The sequence below is a fragment of the Corvus hawaiiensis genome, chromosome 2, assembly GCF_020740725.1.
Source record: "Corvus hawaiiensis isolate bCorHaw1 chromosome 2, bCorHaw1.pri.cur, whole genome shotgun sequence".
In the NCBI taxonomy this organism is placed as follows: domain Eukaryota; kingdom Metazoa; phylum Chordata; class Aves; order Passeriformes; family Corvidae; genus Corvus; species Corvus hawaiiensis.
The window spans coordinates 115,966,023-115,988,275 of record NC_063214.1 but is presented as its reverse complement, the minus strand read 5'-3'; the positions used below and the strand labels follow the sequence as shown (position 1 = coordinate 115,988,275).

General features: G+C 44.2%; 1 protein-coding gene across 1 annotated transcript; it reads right to left on the bottom strand.

Annotated features, from left to right (window-relative positions):
• Positions 1-1,449: 1,449 nt before the first annotated feature.
• On the bottom strand, positions 1,450-18,835 carry DDX3X (DEAD-box helicase 3 X-linked). The gene is made up of 17 exons (XM_048289510.1): positions 18,665-18,835; positions 16,469-16,526; positions 15,429-15,479; positions 10,693-10,816; positions 9,388-9,528; positions 9,203-9,302; positions 8,532-8,667; positions 8,084-8,169; positions 7,353-7,451; positions 7,118-7,278; positions 6,796-6,940; positions 6,532-6,676; positions 6,028-6,209; positions 5,820-5,937; positions 5,244-5,400; positions 4,296-4,423; positions 1,450-3,969 (listed from the first exon to the last, which is right to left on the bottom strand). Exons 1-17 carry the CDS (start codon positions 18,707-18,709, stop codon positions 3,887-3,889), a joined length of 1,959 nt encoding a protein of 652 aa, XP_048145467.1. The 5' UTR covers positions 18,710-18,835; the 3' UTR covers positions 1,450-3,886.
• Between the last annotated feature and the right edge of the window lie 3,418 nt (positions 18,836-22,253).

The following is a 22,253-nucleotide window of genomic DNA, read 5'->3' as shown; positions in this document are numbered from 1 at the left end:
CAAGAACTACTGAAATACAAACTTCCACCTCTATGGGAACACGCTCTGTGCTTCTCTTACCCCAGTCCCTCTGGTGTCCCAAGGCTCCTCCTCCCTGCCATTTCCCTAGCCCAACTTCCATCTCCAGAGGTAAATGGCTTCCTCCAGCCTGTAGGAACAATCTTCCCAAGGACCAGACTTCCTCCTTTTTCATTCACTTTGTGCCCAATACTGCCTTACATTAACCCTTCCACCACCTTCGCAAGCCCCAGTGCAGAGTGTTGCTCACAGCCCTGTGCTCGGGTGGGTTTGGCTGCCAAAGACTCCTCTGCCACTCCTGCACTCTGCCAGGGACAAACCTAAGCTAATGCACCAAGTGCAAACCTTACACTCGAAGTTGGAGTTCCAGATCCCACAGGCCAGCTCCACAGTGAACACTTCCCTTGGCATATCCATCTCCTAGCATTTCTGCAGATACACAGGGGAGGTAAAACTGCCTTTGGAAGATACTGAAGTGCACGTTGCACATCCAGGGACATTGCATGACACACAAAGCCCTGCATGATGAGGTTGATAATTAATGCAAGTCTAAAGCAGGTAAATTTAGTGTGGTCCAGTTAGTGTGCTCAAGGCAAATGCTCTGGCAATCTATCATGGTCATTCCTCCTTTCTATTGCCCTCCAAGGCCCATACACAGTACTGGTTTGGTGGTGCAGATTTCCTGTATGGATCCAGGATTGCAGGTGCACATCACACCTTTACCAGTCTTTACCCCACGCCATTCACCTGCATCACACTTTTAGGGATCAGAGGGTCCCCAGGCATTACTTTTTTCTCCCCACCCTCTTCCTTACTCACCAGGAAATCACAAGTTTCTACAGTTATTTCAGCACTGAACTCAAAACCCAGGCTCTCTCTGAATCACCTTCTCTCAAATGAAGCAATTTTATCTCACTTTAAAGTAACGGGAAACACCTGAATCTAGTCCTTCTACTCTGTTCCCTTGGATATTCCAATACTTCACCTCCCTTCAGCTTTTCAGCACCTAGCAACAATAAACAGGTATGATGTCAAAACTTGAAGCTCTCTACAAGGCACTCCTGTGAAATTCAGAGGGACAACCTTAGCAATCAGGGGCTGAGGAATTAAGCCTACAGTCACAAGGTTTAAGTAGGTTGTTACAGCCAAACTTGGTTCCCCTAATGAACCAACCAAGGTGGTTTTCTCCTCGTCTGTCCCACCTCAGCTTTGCTGGCACCAGCTCTAGGACACTTGCACAGTAACCCCGCACTGTGGGGGCACAGGCCATTTTAGGTTCTTTCAGCTACAGCCCTGAGCCTGGCTGCCATGTGTCACCACACTGACATGTGCCACACTAGAGTCACCTGCTTCCAGAGCTGCACGTGAATGAGACTGCTGGGGCTACAGAGCTCATAAACCAGGAGTGACGCTTCACAAATGAATAGACTGTGCAGTTCAACTTTTTTATTTTAATAAAATCAAGAATATGCACAGCACATGCAGTGCTAGCATCTAAACTAATACAATAAGCAATTCTAAACCTACAGTGACTTGAAGTTGAATTTTCACATTCAGCAAGTTTAAATCCATTCTTGCATATTGGTTTGAATCCTTGTTATCTGAACTGAAAATATTGCTGGCTGATAAAACTTGCTAAAATGCACAAGTCACTGATTATGCCAATACAACAAAGATAACCACATGTTTGAGGATTGCAATGTGCCAGACATTCACTGAAAAAAAAAAAACACACAACTAAACAAAACTCACGCAACAAACATCTGAGAATCTGGACACTTCACATCAGTGTTTAGAAGTGTTTCATAAATATCTTAAGACAAGTGTATCAAAACCTTGGCATGTTTAATTTTAAGTTGCCAATTTTTGTTTTACTATCAGAAAGTTATGGCTATACTGCCAATGCCGGGTCTGCTTAATTTGACTTAAGAGTTTAATATGACTTAAACATTAAAAGCTCACACTACCCCGAAATATATAATTTCACGCATACGGTGACATTCAACATTCAAGTGCCAGTGTTTTTGTACTGTCTTTTGGTCAAGTTTCTTTAAACTTTCAAAGAATCACTTTTAGGCTTACAAAAATAAATATTTGTCAAAAATGTTCAATAAATATTACACAAAACTAGCAGCAAAAAGTATCTAGAAATCTGTCGTGTGCAAATAGTTTTCTTCCCAGCTATCATTCCCATGGTCCCAAATAAGTTTTAGAATCTATTTCCTTCTCCTTAAACAAGCTGCGTTCAATCTCCAAGAGACAAAATAAGATTGGAAGGACACGCACACAAGACATATATAAAATTCTCTGAATGTGCAATAAAAGAAGTATTTTGTAAAAAGTTATGGGCAAAATGTACAAGGGCCTAAACCTAGACTTGAAATAGCACCATAACAAATGACCTCAATACTGTCAAGTGCACCTACTTAATAAAAGTTTTAGAACAAGGCACAATACACTTGAAAAATTCTATTGCACTTTAGGAGATTTTTGCCATTTTCCTATGCCACTGTAGATTAGTTGTTAAATGCTCTGGCCGCAAAGTTAGCACAGAAATTCCAAGTGGCAGAGGCATTTTTCTGGTGGACAATACTTATCTTTGGCCAGATTTAGCATAACAGACTATAAATACAATGGAAACCTATGCAACTAAAACTGACTAAAACTGCACTTTAATAGCAGAATTGAAACCTTGTGCAGTTTATGTACATTTCCAACCTCTGTGATCTCAGGTTTGTTTGTTACTCTTCTGGAGCCATTTTACAAAGTCTACAGTAAGCCAGTTTAACATCTCCACGCAGCTTGAACAGAGTAATGTGAATCTGCATTAAAATAAAGCCTGCTGCATAATTCTTCCTGTTCATACCCTCTTGACCAAAAAACATCAACACTAGCATGCGTTATTAGACCAAAAATTCAGTCAGGCCCTTAGGGAGGACCAATCACTGCCATGGTCAGCCATTCTACCATTTCAATTTCATATGGCAGGCATTTTTAAAAAGTCTAAATAGATGAATTCTCCTAAAAACTATTTCAAGTTATCAGACCTTTAAACGTTCCCTGTAATGTTCTGCCCACATTTGGCTAGCTCACATTAATGATCTGCCTATTATATTGAAAAAGGAATTGCTGTATTTACTTGCATTAACTTCAAAAACAGTGCTTTTAATGTATGCATGTATCCATACATCATCTCATCATGACTGGAATGGCTTATTAAAGGCTATCAGGTTCTAAGTACCTATCCAGGATAGAGTGAGCAAATCAGAACTTTAACTTAGTACAGTTTTGCCACATTAGAAACTAATTGCATTGATATGCTTCAAGATGTTTTATTTTTCAAATCTGCAGATACCAAAAGCCCTAATGCAGGCTACCGCATAAGTTTTTCTTTGTAATATTATGGATGAATCAGTGATTCCTGTTTAAGTTGTATCACACCTGTGTGCCAAGGTTTGATTTTAGCCCAAGTTCAGTAATTTTTATTTTGTCAAAACAATTGATATCTTGAGCATTACTGAGCCAACAGGACATCAAAATAAAAGTTGTCTAAAGTTAAAGGCACAGTACATTAACAAACAAATGATCCTCAGTCACAAAATTATAAATGCAGTTTCTGGGTGGGGATGGGTGGGAGGGGAGTTAATCCTGACTACAGCAATAAGAGTCTTCAAAACCACCTTCGAGATAGGGCTACTTGTTCCTTTATTTCCATCTTGTGACCTTGAGCTCCCTTAAAAAAAATTTCAGTGGAGAATCACAGCTGGTAATGTACTGCGAGTTCTTGAAGCTACACAAGGTATAGTCTGGCTAAGTTACATGTGGTTTCCATATTAGCTTGTTTGGTGGGGTATCTGCTGCAAGCAGATCAGTTGCCCCACCAGTCCACCCCCTGGGAGTTATAGTTTCCTCCATATCCATCACTGTTGTAGAAGCCTCCATAACCACCACCTATGAAAGGCAAGAGAAAGTGATGCTTAATTAACTCTAAAGATTTGCAGCTTCACAACAACCAAACAGCCCAGGTATCTGTTGTCTATTGAAGAACCCCACCCAGCAGAACTGTCAAATGCACATTAAACTAATACTGGAAAGGCAGGTCGTGTCAAACCATCTGTCAGGTAACTTGCACTGGCCTAGATCCAAGCAGGATACTGAGACTTTGCACTACAAACACCAGATGATCTCATATTTAAACATTACATCAAGTTTTACCCCAGCAAGTATTTTAGGTGTGGTTTTGTGCTTGGCAGCAGTGCCTGGCCAGCCCCTCTCACCTCCGAAGCCTCTGCTGCCGCTCCCGCCGCTGCGGCTGCTGGTCGACCGGCTGCTGCTGGAGCTGCTGCTGCCGAAGCCGCTGCTCGTCCGGTAATCCCTGGCACCGAAGCCTCCACTGAACCGACTGCTGCAGAAGGCAAGACACAAACACTGGAGTGAAGCAAGCAGCATTTTAAGCACTGCACACATTGAGGTTCATGTACTTGGACTCTGGCTGGCCAACAGCCAGCACTTAGGTGAGCACACTTTATAAGCATCCCAAGGCTACCTGGAAAGATTTGATTCAGTGAAATCTCTGCCTCCACAAGATTTCCAACCCTTACTGTTTAACTGATGCATTTATGACCTTCTCTCATGCTGTACAAGTGAGTATTTTACAAGCATGCTGCTAAGATAACAAAAAACTCACACCAAACCCAGCGTGTTTGGATCATGTTAACTACTTTAAGAGGAAGGGTTCTGTCATCCTACCCCTGGTAAGCCAGTGAACAAAGGTTTCTATTACAGTGTTTTAGGATTCTACCACAGAATTGTTTTACAAGTGGCCTCACACCTGCATTCTCTCTTCTCTCTTTGTCAGGAGGCATTGCATTACCTTCTTCTAAACATCAAAATAGAGGCTTAAGGTACATTTTTGGCGCAGGAAGGTAGGTATGCATTTCTGTGTTTTATAGCTGCTTTTACAGTTCTTAAATGGTTTTTGCTAACATCATTCTACCTCAGCTGTATGTAGTTGCTTGCTTGAGAGGAAAGAGATCTTATGTGTTAACTGACTTATGAATAGATAAAACAAGACCAGACAGACATCCAGCTGTCACCTTTGAACCCACCAAACTCAGTTTATGCCGTACTCATCCTCCTCTAACTGTATTTTCCAACAGGTAACAAGTCACAGAACTGTCTCAATGGACTGAATTTACACCTCTAGCCAAAGCAGTGCCTCTTACCTCTTAGATCGCCCACGGCTGCCTCCTCCTTTGTGATGCTGTTCGTAAGCCATGTTCTCCAGCCAAGATGGTACTTCTTGCTTAGCCTCCACAAGGAGATCAAGCAAGTCTTTTGTGATGTTTATGTTCCTCTCATTGAAGAATGAAGTGGCAAGACCTGAAGCAGATACTCAGTTTTAGCTACACACAATCCAAGTACACTACAGCACTTAAACCCATTCCGCACTCCAGTTCCTTACAGCCAATCCTGAGAACACTACAACTTATTTAAGAGAAAGCTGTTGGAGACCATTACTCCACCACAGCTGGCCACAAATCCATGTTTACTGACAGAAACAGAAGACACCAGGCTTACAGATGGCAAGTGAGCCTTTTAATGGCACTAAGAACATTACCCAAAGGAACTGGTAGCTTCTTTCCACAGTGGCTAGACAGCAGTGACCAGCTTTTGGTCACAGAAAGCAGCTCACAGGCTTCTCTCAAGTACTTATTTGAAATGTATTACTCAGCCAATACGACTGCACCTGTCAACTTAGCTATGAAGTGCTGTCTGTGAAAACCCTAGGTCATACTTACCGAGGTTTCCTACACGGCCCGTACGACCAATACGATGTACGTACTCCTCAATGTCACTTGGTAAGTCAAAGTTTATGACATGCTTTACGTTTGAGATATCCAGTCCTCTTGCTGCTACCTAGTGGTTAAAGGATTAAATCAAATCTTAGTAAAACTCCACAGGCCAAGAAATAGGCTCACATGCTCGAGTTTTACAGATTTCACTTACTGCTGTGGCAACAAGAATGGGGCTCTTGCCAGAGCGGAACTGGTGCAGTGCTTCCTCTCTGTCCCTCTGGGAGCGATCTCCGTGGATACTTGTACAGGCATAGCCTTCATGGTACAGGAAGTCTTCGAGAGCATCTGCCCCTTTTTTAGTTTCCACGAACACCAAAGTCAAGGAATCTTTACCTAGTAAGAATTAAAGCCCAGGTTAGCAGAAGAAAAGCTGCACAGACAAATACAGGCTCCACCCCCTGGAAACAGGCAGCTTCAATTCTCTGCCCATTTATTCTCAAGTAATATCACTGGAGGCCTCCCTCCCCCTCTGTTTTTTATTAACAGACGTGCTTACATTAACTTGATACTGGCATTTAGCCAGTGCAATACATTCACTGCATGTTAACAAAATACCCTTTCATTCACCTAATCAATAGAAGTTCTTATTGCTTGAGTCATTAGATTTGCCTATTCTGAATTTTGCCTCGTTTGCTTATCTGCAGCTGTTCTTTACCTGTGGCATTTAGCAGGTCAAGCAGGAACGATCGTTTGTCTGGCTCTTCCACCCACACTACTTTCTGTGTAATGTTCTCAGACGTAGAACCTACTCTGCCAACAGCCAGAAAGATGTATTCATCAAGGAAGTCACGAGCAAGCATCTAAAAAGGGGAGGCAAAAAAAAAAAAAAAAAAATCAGATCATATATTTTTCCTTCTTCCCAAGATAAAATTTCTTTGGCCTTATGAGCTTTTCAAGTATTTAAACTCTTGTAAAGTACCTGGATTTCCTTGGGGAAAGTAGCACTGAACATCATGGTGTGACGAACCCCTTTTGGTGGCATAGTATCTTGTTCAACAATTCGACGAATTTGAGGTTCAAACCCCATGTCAAGCATTCTGTCAGCTTCATCAAGGACTAAGTACCTAAACAGTAGTAAAAAACCTTCTTCAGAACATTTTTCTGTAAGCTGTGCTCTGGTGCCTGCACTGGGTTATAAGTTCTCATCCAGATGTTTAGACAGTCCAAAAGCTACAACCTGAGCTCCTTAACTACATCCCGCTGTAAGTCATTTGAACACAGACAAGCAGCACTTTACATACTTGCAGAAATCCAGTCCAATCTTTCCCCTCTCCATCATATCAACCAGTCGTCCTGGAGTTGCTACAAGCAAGTGACATCCACGTTCTAAGTCACGGATCTGCTGGCCAATGTCTGCACCACCATATACAACACAGGGGCGAACTCTGGAGCGGTATGCAAACTGTAAACAGAGTAAGTCAGCACCAAGGAAAATTCTACTTGAGCGATGTTATAATAATAAACTGTTAGATATACCTTTCTGGCTTCCTCATAGATCTGCACAGCCAGTTCTCTAGTGGGAGCCAAGACCAGTGAGATTGGATATTGCTTACGGCGCCCATACCTCCCATTCTCCTGAAGGGAAAAAAAAAAAAACCTTGGCATGAGCATCCCAAACACAAGAGGAAAGAAAGAAGGTACTATAGGCAATGTTTAAGACAGGTCACCATGTTTGTCTTAACAAGGAAGACAAAGCACGGTTGAGAGCCAGCTTGAGCAGTGTCTCTGAAGACAGCCCTATTACAGTACCCAAGGTTCAGCCATGGCTTACTATGGCCAACAGCTGCACAATCCTGGCTTCTACAACAAGCATTGCGATCCCAAACCTCAGCAGTGGAGAAGTAACAGCCATAGAACCAGTTACTTCCTGTTCTGAAACTCCTACAACATAGATGTGTGACTACTTTTTGTAGCAAGGGAAGTGTCTTTTAAGCTTACGCAACAACAAAACCACTCATTAAAAAAACCAAACAGTTATGCATACAACTCCTCAGGTACGGAAAAATCTAATCCACGGCCTGGATTTTTTAAGGGAAACACCTGAAGCCTTCTAGAAGTTGAGACACTCGCCTTTCATACCCAAAATGATGACATTTAAAACCACCTATTGTGTTCAGCAGCAGGCATCAGCTCATGTGGGGAAGGAAAAAACCCCAAACCCATGACATTGGTCATCGTTTTCCAGGACTGGGTATTTGAATACTTGCCTTCATTGCTCTCAAGGCATCACCAGGGCCATCTGCATATATCTGGCTCAGTATCGGCAGAAGAAATGCAGCTGTTTTCCCAGACCCTAGTAGAACACAAGTCAGTATTACTAAGAGTTGCTATCAACTACACACTAATCCTGTATCAGCACATTCCCAGTAACACCTGCACTGGTATATGGATGCTACTTGTGGCACTGAAGCACTCTCAGCACCTCAAAATCCTGAAGGGAATGTGGTTAAAGACATGAACGTGTCTCTTGGGACAAACACCATAAATCTAGTTAAGTCACATCTAAAGCAGATGCAAGACTAAAGCTAATTAGCTTCTAACACTGCAACTATTTCACTTTGCACAAGAGGTTCTACTACTGTACAGACCTCTTACTTGCAGTAATTTAAGACCCCACTTCTACTCAGACTAAGCAGCAAAGAGTTACTAACTTACCTGTCTGAGCACAGGCCATTAAGTCTCTCTTTTCTTTAATAATAGGTATTGCATGTTTCTGTACTGGAGTAGGACGGGTGTAGCGTGTGAGTTCAATGTTTCCCATTATAATTTCTCCCATGTCGACATCACTGAACTATAAGATATTTAAAAGAAATAAGATCAGAATCCTCCCCTTCAACCACCATGTAACACAACATTCAGTTTATCAAGTCACTTATAAAGCAGATCTTGTTTCAGCTCTTCATATAGAACTAGCCTAAGGAGTTTACAGAGTCACACAGATACTTAGTCCAGTCTTGTAAGCCATTCTTACAAAGCCAGCCAAGCCTGTAGTGCAGACTACACTAGCACACACACTATGCTTAGCCTAACATTGCCTATGCTTCAGCAGTTGCTCCCAGATCAGCACCTTCAAAGCATTTCTTCACAGGTTCACTGTTTAAGGACAAGTTACAGTTAAAAAGTAAGCAATGAGTGTTCATTGAAAAAGCTTACATAATTTCTTCCCTGTCTTAGTTCATCATATACAAACCCCCTCAGCAAAACAGCTTAGCTGTAGGAAGACTGTTTCCTTTCTTCCCTACACTCCAGACAGCAAGACATCAAGTTTCACATACAGAACAGCCACTATCAGATGCATAGCAAAATAGATTTTTAAAAAAACTTACACTTTCAATATGTGGAGGACAGTTGCTGCCTGTTGCTTCAACAGGAATATCATCATATTTCTCAAAGTTAATGCCAGTATTGCTTCCTGAAAAAAGTTCCCTAGAAGCAGAAGATAAAAATATTTTTACTCACAAAAATTATCAAATGACCCTCCCCCATGAATCGATACTATCCCATGACTCACTGTTCCAGGCGTTCACTGGGGGGGAGAGGCTTTGACCAGTCATCCTCATCTGATTTGTCACACCAGCGGCTGTTCCCACCACGGTCAAATCTGCCGAAGCCACTCCGGTCATAGTCCCCTCCTCTGCCACGCTCTTCGTATCTAAATATAGCAAGAGAATCAGACCACCCTTCCCAGGCAACAGGGGATTCTGACGTGCAGAATCAAAGCTGTAACAACGCAGCAGCGTATGCTCTGTGTATTACATACACAGCTGTGGAACAATTCAAAACCAGCAGGTTATCTACACTTGCTTCTTGATGTAAGAACAGAAATTAGTCCTGGCCACCAGACCAGGTCATATTTTTCTGTGTCAGACAGGAGAGTTTGTCATGATTTCAGAGCTCAGTTTAGCTTAGCACAGTGAACTTTGTATCACCAGTTTTATTTGATTAAGCATAACAGTCATCTGCCAGTGGAGCTGCAATCCAAGTTGCTCAGTCTTTGCCATTTCTTTGTGGTGAGCTCTGTTTAAACCTCCTAAGCAGCATTATTTAGTATGCCCCCCACCCCTTCCTCTGCCTCATTCTACACAGGTCTCCCACATCCAGACAAAACCCTCCAGTGCTCCAATTTGTTCCTTTATTCCCCCACCGCACGTGTGACCAAATACCTCCATTATGTCACATAATTATTTCATAAAGAGGGAGCTCACCTGTATTACTGACTTGGAAAGAAGGTGGAAGAAGTCCTTACCTCAACTGCTTAGTTTTTGGCCTGGTAAATCATGTTTGAGAAAAGTCTGGATACAGGACTAGGTCAGCTTTACTAGTCGGTAAAGGTCACTCTCACCACACTTGTGCATACAACGCATGATGTGTGTAAGACTGATCAAGTAAGGAAGGCAGAGAACCTGCAAGAGTCTCACCCAGTTTTATTAACTACACTTTTTAAACAAGAAAAAAAAATTGAAATAAAAAAATCAATTTTGATGTATTTTGTGTGCTCCCAACAGCTCTTCGTGGTTCTCCTGGAAGTAGCCAGCCACCTAGCACTTCTCTGGTGAATGCTGAAGTCAGCCCGTCACTACAGCTGCAGTGACTGGCTGGTGGCAGACTACAGTGCACATTTAACACATGCAAGTTGCCCATCCTTGAAATCATGGAGCTTTAAAGGCAAGGTTCTCTCCCTCTCTCCTGCCCTCCAAGACTCCTCCTACCTCATGTTGTTCACACCTGGAACTCTAATTTTACCATCAAGATTACAAGCGCAATGCTAGAGCTGAGGCAGACTTCATGTGCGCCACCCAGACAAACAAGTACTTGCCTCCCTCCTCTCGATCCGGTTCCACGGTCGAAGAAGCTGGATTTAGCGTCGCGGTCAGACCGCGCACCGAAGCTGCTGTAAGCATCCTTGTCTCTTCTGGAACTCCAGCCACCACTATCGAAACCTAGCAGAGAAAGGGATTTCAGCCATACATTACACAATCCAGGCTTTTACAAGAAAAAACAAGTTCTGTCCAGGAAGTCTTCACTGGAAGGTCTATGGGACTGAATTCCTTCATGAATGAAAAATGCATGAAGGTGAATGAATGAAGACTTACTCAACAAGGGACTGAGCATTTCTCACCACCTACCAGAACTAAAGTTCCTCCTTCCATGTACAAGCATGTTTGGGGATTTGTCTAAAAACATGCACTTGCCTTATAGTGCAAGTATTTCAACTGCCTACCCTGGAAAGATGGGTATCAGAAGAAACATTAAGATGCTAAGTCTTGCCAAGCCTCATCTACGTTATCTCTCCAATACAAATCCCTGACTACACATTTAATTTTTGGAGGTTAACAAGGTCTCTCAGAGATCAATAAATGGTATCAGAAATCCAAACAGAAGATAAAAAATTTTATCATACAGCAAGCACACAAAGCAGTGTGATCTACACAGACTAAACAAACTAACAGTACCATACACAAATAAGGTATATGCAAGTCTTCACAACAAATTAACCACACTGAGTTTTTCCACAGCACTTTTACCCCTGCCTACAGTAAGTGCCTACTTACGTATGTTAACTCAAACAAACACAAAGTACCTCAGTTTGCCAATACCACTGAGTGAAAAACCTCACTTTTATTCTGCTACCAGGGCCTGCGAGGTAGCAGAAACGAGAAGCATTAAACACTGCTCTGGTACTGGACTAAGAAATTACGAACTGTATTTCAGAGGTTCAACCTCTTCCAAGTTTGTGTAACGTTTTCAATCTCAGCTATGGGATTCCAGCAGAGAATAAGTTAAATACTGGAACAGATAAACAAATTATGTCACTCTTGTGAGCATGCTTTGCCAGCTCCATAGCACAAAACCAGTCAAGAACTATTCATCAGACAATAAAAGCAACCACCAAACAAACTCATTCCAAAGAAAGGGGCTGTTCTAGGCTGAGTTTCTGAAAAAGGCTTTGCTACCAGAATTACCCTACCTTTTTAGATGTTCTCTAAAAGAGTGCTATTCACCTTGCCTCTGATTTTTTTCATTAAGAAATTCTATTACCCAAAATCCAGAAATGTACTGGTCATAAGGGAACTTTAAAAACTAGTGTGATAACTGTAACTCCTTTGTCTGTTTAACTGAAACAGAGAGCAAAAATAATCCATCAATGAAGTTTTTCAGCACACAAGATAAAGGAATGTACTTCAAGACCTCCAAAGTCCTTTAAGAAGCAACTTTAAAGATACTAACTTCGAGAAAGTTATTTTAGCTTCTTTAAAAGACATCTAAATACAGATTTTATTATGAGTAACTTTCAGGCCACACTACAACTATTGGGATATGTCATCCTGCCAAGAGATCTAGCAGCAGTGGTACTGACAGAGCCATCTTCAGGGATACAGATGGAGTTTCTTAATAGTGAAAAACCTGAGCTGACACTATACTTCGGATCTTCTACCAAGCTTGAGAAGGTCAAAGAGTCACAATTTTGTACTCCAAATAGCCTACATAGTAACCTTATTCACCTAGCTCATTACTGCATTCATTTCTGAAGCTGGTACCAGCTTAATTTTTTAAGATATAATTTTAAGATGGCACAGCAACTTTGACACCAAATAGAGGAGTACACATCCTGCTTCACCAATTCACCTTCCAGCCTGGCATTCCTGCTCTGACTTTAATTGTGGATCAGCACAGAACACAGGTCCAGGCCATACAAGTCAATTCTACGTAAATGACTAGCATTAATAGCTGGGATTTCAGACATCAAATGGCAAATTAAAACTGAAGTAAATGCCCTGAGAAAACCCGTAACAGCCCATAGGATCAACTTCTTTTAAGTGAAGAGAATGATTACAAGACTGTGCAAGGACTACCAGGAAATTCCTTAAAATGTCACAGCTTTTGGTTTTTTTCAAGTAAAAACCTGCAGAGATTCCATCCAGCATGTCTTTCTCACTGCATGGATAAGAATTCACTAAGCCAATCAACTTCCAGAACAGTTCTGTAGTTCTTACACCTACGAACAGCATTACAGCTGTCAATGCACCTCCCTCAACCAGTGTTTTAATTCATACTTTGTAACACTAACATAAATCACTGCCAGCTCACTTGAAAACCTGCCACATGCAGCAGCAATAATCCATTTTTTAAAGATGGGAGCAATAGAATCACAGATTCCTTTAGTATGGATAAGACCTTTAAAGTCAGTTCTTAGTATTTACTTTTTGATCTACTATAGATCAGGTTGTGTTTTAAGTATCAAGGAGCTGCTTCCAGGAAGTTTAACAAGAAACTTACATGACAACAAGCTTTAGAGGTCATGGAAGCAGGACAGTTCAGGCTGACAGCCCTGCATACTGAGCTCCCACAGCTGAGAAACAGAACTGCCATTAAGTAACACAAGGACATTATTTTTATGCCTGCTGTTATTTCCTGCAATTCTGTACTGCCTTACTCCCCCATTTACAAAGCAAACTGATTAGTATCAGTGGGACAGATCTGGAGGTAAATGGAAGGGTTTTTTAATCAGGTCACTACACTTGTAAGGTTGCATCAAGAGTTTGTTGTGTGGTCAAACACTACCACCCAAGGTTGCTCCCCCATGTCTAAGCTTTCAAAAATCTGTTAAAAATTCCAAAGAGCAGCCAAATTTCAGAACAGTTTCAATGCAGCCAAAGAAATCACTGATTTAGTGCAAACAGACGTAAACATCACTTAAATCAAAGTACAACTGTAGAAGAGACTTTGAATCATCCTACAAGGTCGCTCAGTTTTACAAGCCCAAACTCATGACGCCCTTTTGCTTCCAGCAGGGTCCTGAACTGGAACTGGAGCTTTTCCATTCAGCAATTATGAACCTTGTCACAGGAAACCAGGATGAGGCCAGGAGTACAGCATTCAACCAGATTTAAAGGCAAGTTTTGAACATTAGGTTTACCAAGGAAAATTGGCAGCCAAAGTTCTACTAAATGAACAAGCCACACATCAGATTACAGTCTCATGACCTATTCACCTTTTTGCAAGGTGAAGTTTAAGTCCCCAGAAAAGCCTCACGTAATCACACCTACACTGCCATGTCTGAACTCTGATCTAGCACACCAGGAAGTACAGTGACAGTCCTATACATAATAGGTCATAACAGAACTCGAGGTTACTGCATCTATTATCCACAAAACACCACACAAGGAGAAGAAATCTATGAACAGCAGAGTTCACAACCACCTTAAAGCTGTTTCCTGCTTTTGAGAAACCTGCACATTCCTGAGATTTAGCAAGTCAGTTTCTTGTAAGACTGCTCATATTCGAGGTCAGTGTGACTGGGAACAAGAGCACTGAACTGGCTGCCAACCAATCCCTCCCCTTTTGCGAAAACATTCACCTCTGGTACCATGCTGTTCATCACTTGGTGCTTCAGACCATACTTCTTTTACATAATTAAAAAAAAAAAAAAACCAACCAAATCCTGAACACCCAGCAAACTCACTAGCTTGGACACATACAAAGGCAAGGCAAAAACCAGACTGATCCTTTTTCAAATGGCTTAAGACTAGAATATAGCATTTTTCATCTAGTCAGATTTAAAGTGACATAGCTCCAGAAGCACTCAGATACATTAGCATTTATTTCAGTATTGCCCTCCCACCCACTCATAATACAAGTCATCATCCTCCTGCAGTATTGAAAAGAATCTGTGGAAGTTTACTGCTTTAGAAACAGATGAGATCCAAGTCCTCCCATGCCACAAAACTCCAATTCTTTATATTGTAGCACTGCAGGAAGTGTTTTAGCTGCTGCATTCTGGTATATTTCAATAGGTGTTAGGGGAAATGTTTCTCTCATATCCACCCAAGTCACCAGACATGACAACACTGTGCTGCAGCACCTGCCCCCTTGGGATCCTACACAGCAAGGTCATGATTTACTTTCGCTGAAGTGTTCCAAGAAACTTTTCTTCTGGATTATGTTCTGTTTAGATATTCAAATGGAAGATGGAAGGGCCATTTCTCAGCGAAAACCCCTGTGTAAATACGTGACCAAAATAGGTCATGTACTTCATCTTTGCTTCACCAACAGCCTGCATTTCCTTCTCCAAGTACTCCCAGGGACTTCCATAAAACTGCAGGAAGCTGAACAAGGACAACATCTATTTGTGTAAAATATGCATTTACAAAGTGAAACTGTGCCATTTGTTCATACTAAACAACTGATTGCTCCAAGTTTCACATCAGAGTCCCTCGCAGAAAAACTAGTACCCACGAAATCCATTCAGACCAACACTCAAGATCACACAGCAAGTTAAGATGGGAGACCATCCTGCTTCAGCCACAGTTAATTGTTACAGAGACATAGAAGGTATTTTGTCAGTTGGATACTGAACTTGAGCTTCGGATATAAGTTGGTGAAGGGATCTAGAACAGTGCATTAAAAGCAGAAGATGAAGTTGCCATGTTTTGCACGGGACAATCAAGGAGTCTGTGTAATAGCCTTCAGCAGTACTGTCAGAGCCTCTGCAGTCTGCTCCTAGAGATTCAAGAACCCGTTAAGTGTTGCCACTGTGTTTGGGATACATACCCTGTTTTGAAGCTTCCCTGTTCCGCAAGTGAGGAGGAATGTATCGGCCTTCTAAAGGACAAAAGAAAGGTAGTGTTACAGGCCCGTGGTGTCAGCACATCTTGAAATGTTCATCTCGTCAGCAACAGCTTCTGCTTACTAAAAACGTCTCCCTCAACCTTTAAGGCCTCTTGCAGAATTTTTAAACAAGAATCCTTTAATACAGCACTTGCTAGCACACTCAGCTGAAGATTAAAGTTCTTGCATACCCTTTTAGGCAGCTGGTTTAAGGCACAGATGTCTTGTGTTCCTCTGACCGAATCACCCACCCATTTATGGGTGTTTCAGTGTCCATGACAAAAGCCTGTCTTCTTAGAACCCATTAAGGGTTAAGCTGGTGCCAGATACTTGAGCAGCTCAAGATATTTACTGTGACATTCAAGTACTGGCACTCACAGTATTACTACCAGCACTTCTCCCTCCCCTTAAATTCACCCATCCCCATCCATTCAGCTTTGATCAAACCAGAAGCCACACCTAATTGCCTCTGAATAGCATTCCTCATTTACAATCCAGAAACATCTGTCTGCTAAAGCCAAGTGAATGAGAACATACCAGCCACAAGCTGAATGGGAATTCCAGGAAGATTCCCCCCTCTTAACATACTTAAACCTTGCATATCACTTTCTATCCAATGAATTGAGATCAGAAGAGTTAACATTACCACTCTACCTGGATGTTTTAGGAAGACAAATCACCACATTACTACTAAACCAGTGGCCTCAGATGAGAGGCAACTGAAAATCTAGGACAGAACTGGAACACTAAGTTCTCTCAAGCTAATTAAGTGCTTCAGAAATGTACACACATACAGTACCACTGCAAAATTAAGTAGTTCTATCTAAAGCTCACAGTGTTTTCAAAGCAAGCTTAACTGGCAACCTCCTCTATTTCCTCATCAGCCTCGGTATATTTTGGCTTTAGAAATTGCTTTTCACAGCTGCAAACCCCCAATTTCTAAAACTGTGTGTTTGTAAGCTTGAGAATTTGCATGTACTTACTGCTTGTAGAGCTTCCTTCACTCTGAGAGTCTGAAGAATTCAAGTCTAGACCAGAAAACTAGAAGAAAAAAATCAAGTATCAACATGTTTTACCATGAATTTATGCAAAGATACAAAAACCCCTTTTCATTCATCAGAAACAAAGAACGTTCTAACAAGCTACTGCAGCAAAAAAATTTTTTTACATCGTGCCAAGCTAGGTCTCCTATTGTTACTCACGTTGTATCATCTCCAATGTTTTTATACCCACCAATAAACACGCACCCACACGGGCAGCAAGGCCAGCAGAGTATCTCACACCCACCAAATCACTACCACAGACTTCTGCTTCGCACTACATGCAGGTTGAAGAACCGTTTTAAATAGACTGAATTTCAATGCGCTAAAATGCATCCGGCTCTGGGTCAGTGGCAATTTTTTTTTGCTACAGAGACTTCAGCACAAGTTATACAATTTAAGCTGAGCACTTTGCTTGCAGAGACTTGAGATATTTACTAACTGCATTAACACTACTAAGACATTAGTCTTCACGTTTGAGGCCATTACTGCTCACAAAATATTAGGCGATGTCTTCTGATAATTACTTCAGCAAATACGACTTTTTTGTTTGTTTTTCAAAAACGTCTATAGCCCTCAGTCTCCCAGTAAAGTCTTCCAAAAGATGTTCAGTTCACGCAGTGCTGCTGTGTCGCTCAGCTTTTAAGTCAAACACAATATGAACTCATTTCAGCAGAAAGCAGTGGGAAATCGATAAGGCTTAAGAACCAACTTATCACAGTTGTTTGCCTGCATGGCCGGATTACAAACTTTTATCGGAAAAATAAGGCATGCTTAAATACAAATCAGTTTTATGTAATATCCTGCACGGAAATGTCTTCCAACATGACCTGAATTAATCCAAAACAAAGACCCCAATGCACTGTCCTTTTCTGCGCTCAGCTGCCTGTGCTGCCACTTAAAGACATTCAATTCTTTAAGAATTTTCCCACGGCTGACCTCATAACATCCTCTTTAAAGCTACCACTTAAAATGTCATCTCTTCAGTTGATCGAAGCATCAACGCAGGGCTCAAGAATGGTTATTTTAGTAGCCAACAAAAACAAAGGCTCTCTACTAGGTCAAGGCGGCTCTCCACAAGTAACAAGAAGCGAGAGATGAATCTTCTCGCAGTGGATCCCCACGGTAGGGGCAACACTTGCCAGGCGCTGCCTCGGGCATCGGTGGCGCAGCCCCGGCGCCATCTCAGTGCGGCACTGCGGGCTGGATTCCCGGCGCAGCAGGAGCAGCTAATCCGGCTGCCGGCGCCCGTCACGTGTGGCGCGGGGGGGTGGCGGGGGAGAAGGGAGAGGGAAGGACCGTCTCCATGACCTACTTCGCCGGAGCGGCCGAGGGCGAGGGCTGCCCGGCCACGGTCCCGCTGCAGCAGATGGGGCTCTTCCTGCCCCCGCCGCCTTCCCCGAGAGTTAGATAACCACCGATCCCGCCCAGCGCGGGGAGGGAGGCGGGGGAGGATGCAGGAATGAAAAGGAAGAAAATAATAATAAATGGTGCGGACCAACACGAATCCAGGCCCAACTGCGTCACCGGAGCCCGGCAGCACCGGAGCCCGAACAAAGGCGGCCACCAGCACCGCCTCCCCAGGGAAGGGGCGTCACACAAAGCGCCGTGTCGTGTGTGTGTGTCCCCTTCCCCCGCCCCGCACAATGGCGGCCATTGACCGCCTCTTCCTCCTCCTCCTCCTCCTCCTCCTCCCCCCCCCCCCCCCCAGCTCCCGCCACAGTTCCCGCTGCGGCCACCGGGGGCCGCTGCCGCTCCCGGCGCTCCCACACAAAGCGGGTCCGAGCGCGGCGCGGGGGCCGCGGGGCCCGAGCGGGGCCGGGGCCGGGCCGGGCGGCACCGGCGGCCCCGCAACGCCGCCCCGGCCGCGGGGACAACGCACCCCCACGGGGGGGGCCCGGCGCGGCGCGGGGCCGCCGCACGGCGTTAACTGCGCAACGACCGAGCGCGCTTCAACAGGCCGCGTAGGGGGGAGGTGGGGGTTACCGCGGGGGGAACTGCGACACAATCGCCGGGAAGCGAGAAGCGAAGCCCCACGCGACAATTCCCAACCATCCCTCCCGCCCTCCCTGCCCCAAGAGCCTCCGCCGCGCGCCTCCTCCGGGTAACGGAGCGGCCTTTCCGCTTCTCGTCCCTCACCTGCTGGTCTAGACTGAGGGCATTTTCCACCGCCACATGACTCATAACGAGAGATAGGTCTCGGGCTCGTCCCGCTCCGCCTCGAGAAATGGGGATCCGCTGGGCCGGGAGGTCGCTGCCGTGGGTGCCGCTGGTTCCGCCACGAATCGCTGCCCTGACTGAGCCCCCCCCGCCGCGGGCCCGTCCTTTATATAGGCCCCGCCCCCCGCGCGCCCGGCAGCGCGCGCTGACCTCAGCGCGCACGCGATCGCCCCCCCGCCCTCCTTTCCCGGCGCTATCGCGAGAACTCCGCGCAGCTCAACAGCCGATGAGGGAAGCGCTCCCGGAGGTGTCGCGAGACTTTGGAGCGCCGGGCCCGCGCGGAGTCTCCGGCGGTACCGCGAGGTTTCCCCTCCCCCCGCTCCCGCCCGGCTCTGCTCGGGACGGGAGCGGCCCCGAGTTCTCGCGAGATCACGACCCCCCGCCACAGCACACAGGCTGCGCCGCGCTCTCCTTTTGTTCGCCGCCCTCGCGAGAGCGTCCCGCGCGCGCGCGGCCAAGACGCCGCTAGAAGGAGGCGGGGCCTGGGTCACGTGGGCGGGCGGTGCCGCCATCTTGTCGCTCCCCCCTCGGCGGGCAGTGGCGCAGCGCGTAATGGCGGCGCGGCGCTGAGGGGAGGAGGGGCTGCTGCACCCAGAACACACCGGCCTCCCTGCCATAACTGCCTCTAGCGCAGGCCCGGACATGCCACCCTGCGGCTCTGCAGGGCTCAGACGATCCCCTGTGCCGCTACCCAGTGGCACTTGGCTGTGAGGCGCTTACCCCTGAGCAGTGCTGGTGGGCTGCACTAGTCACTGCACTTATTCATCAGCTCTTTCTCTAAGATCCTTAGCCATCAAACATACTGACGTGCCAAAGGACTTCCACTATTTTCTCTGTAGTGTCAGTTTTGCCATCGATCTCTTTACATCCACAAATAGCCCCACCTTGGATTCAGCAGGACTTTTAGCCTGTAAGCATCAGTCAAGTAGTAAGCATTGAACTATCTGTCATTATAAAAATATATATAAATAACCCCATTCCCTTGTATCTCAGCCTGCTGACACAGAGAATACTAAAGCTGCTTCCTCGAATTTGGGTCAGTAAAAGTACTGACGAATGTGCTTACGGGATCAGGACACGGCTGGGGCTGTGAAGTCACAGGGAAAAGGACACGGGGTTCTTGACCCACACAGCAGTTATTCCTCCATATCCCTCTTCCTCAGGCTCCTGCCTCTTCCAAGAAGAAAACCACAAGGAAGATCCATTCTCCAGAAAGATGATTCACCATTGGATTTAAAAACAAGACAGAACTTTTCCACAGTACTCACACATTAAACAGCCCATCTCTGCCTAGGTTTTTCCTGCCCTTAAAATTGGAGCTCTAGAACCAAGGTCCTCCCATGGCAAAAATTAAGCCCTACAAGATTTAAACATCCACAAACATGTCCTTGAATGAGCAACACATACTCCTCACAGACAAACTAGTCAATTCTGTGATGCTCTGGTCTCAAAACATTTACCAGTCCTCTGCTTTCACCTTCCATAATACTTCTCCAGCCAGCTACAGCTCCAGAGTTAAAGATTTGTGCTTGTATTTCTTCCCCAGGTGCACCTATTTATAATTTAAAAACTTGCAGGTGTCTTTGTTGAGGCTGCCAGACAGTTAAAAGAAAAAGTTTCTGTATTTTTTAAGAAGCTGTTACTGGACGTAGGCCCAAACTTTGGGTTTTTTAAAGCAAGTTTCAAATAATACTTTTAATTCCTTTTCTTCTTACAACTTCACAGACAATTCTAAATTCTAAACAATTCTGCAGTGTTTTGAATCGCTCCCAACCGAGCCTAAAGATACTTCCGAGTTTACATCCCTGCAATGTCTGCAGCGTTTTACAAACAAGGGCGTTGCTTGTGATAATTCATATGCACTAGAAAATTACATTAATTAATCATTCACAAGTTAACTCACAATTAATTAATCATGTGCAAGTTTTAGGAGTATCACAGCAATTTAAACCCTGATCCTGCAGTCAGGGAAGTCAATTCCTGGGGAAGTCAGTTTTCCCTCTGAGTTGCCATCTGCGCTAGGCAGGACTATTCTCAGTTTCACTTTTAGTTCTCCCACAGCTGACTCAGACGCAATTCCCTGGAGGAAGCTGAGCAGCTCATGAGCACTTGAGTCAACACCAGAGTCCTCAAAAACCCTGCTCACTTTAAACTCAGCAAGTTTTTGCCAATGGGCTCAACCAAAACTCCTCAACACCTGATACTGCCGGGCGCTTGGACACTCAGTTCTTTAATTCTAGCAAATTCCCAGGTTTGGTATTCCTTCACCTGCAAAGCCCCATCTGGGAGGTGTTCTGAAAGGCTACACTGATAGCCCCAAAACAGCCAGAAATGCAGCTGAGTCTTGAGGAGGTTGCCGTCCTAGGAAGCCAATATCACCCACTTCCACCAAGCCATGTATGTGTGTTGTGAAGTCAGTGTGTTTATGAAGTTGTGTCTGACTTCTGTAGTGTTTTTACCCAATGCTGGCAGACACTGACCTTGTGTACACAAGTTTCCTTTTCTGTTTTGAAACTATCAACAGGTCATATGCTACTGACCATCTTAACAAGCAGATTTCTCATTGTACACAACTATGGACTCACTTCTAAGGAAAGGAGGTGTTTTACCAATGGTAAAGCAGCTCAGACATCCAGAGTGTGATAAAAAATAAATCCTACCATGGATGTAATTCTCAAGTTGCAGTACTGAAGTCTTGTTTCTTGTTCTACACAGTTGCCTATGAGGCTAGGACCCCATACCATATTTCTGTGAGTCTTTCATACTGTAAGATGGCAGGGCAATCAAAATATAAATTTAATGTTGTCCAGCCACAAATTAGCAAAGGGATTTGGAAACAGTCTTTAGTCAACAGTGAGTATCAGAGATTGGTCTTTAACAGCATAATTTCCACATTTCTGTGGACATTTTTAGGCATCAAAAGGCAGGATCTTACTTGTTTGGAGGAATAACGTGGAAAGAAGAGCCACATGCCACCACTGATGTTACTGTTGGTGAACCCTTCTCTAGAAAGTCTGCATTTCCCTACAGCAGCAGTTACAAAACTCTTTGGACCAGTGCATAGCTGTTAGTGATGCCAGCCTGTGCAGTCAATGAAGGAACTGATCTGAATTTAAAATAACTCTGTAGGGGTAGAAAAAACCCTGCCTGCATCAGCTCTCTGCCCAGATAAATGCCTGTGGGATACTGGGTTGTAGTCAATGTTTTTCTTCAATTTAGTGAACATTTCCCACCACACATGTGCCCTAACTCAGTGTGCAGGGCAGAGCCACTGCACTGAAGACAGGGGTTTCTCTCACTAGTATTGCCAGTGATTATTAAACTGTGCCTGGACAGCATTTGACAGAATATTTACAAAATACTCCCCTATGCTGCAACATTTCATTCTCTCACTGCCTTTGCTGAGTACACCTCTGTTCTCAATCTTAGTACATAATGCCTTTAACTCACGTGAAGAATTAAAAGGCTGTCTGATTAAGAGCTGCTCTGTGCTTTGGCCAGCGTGTTG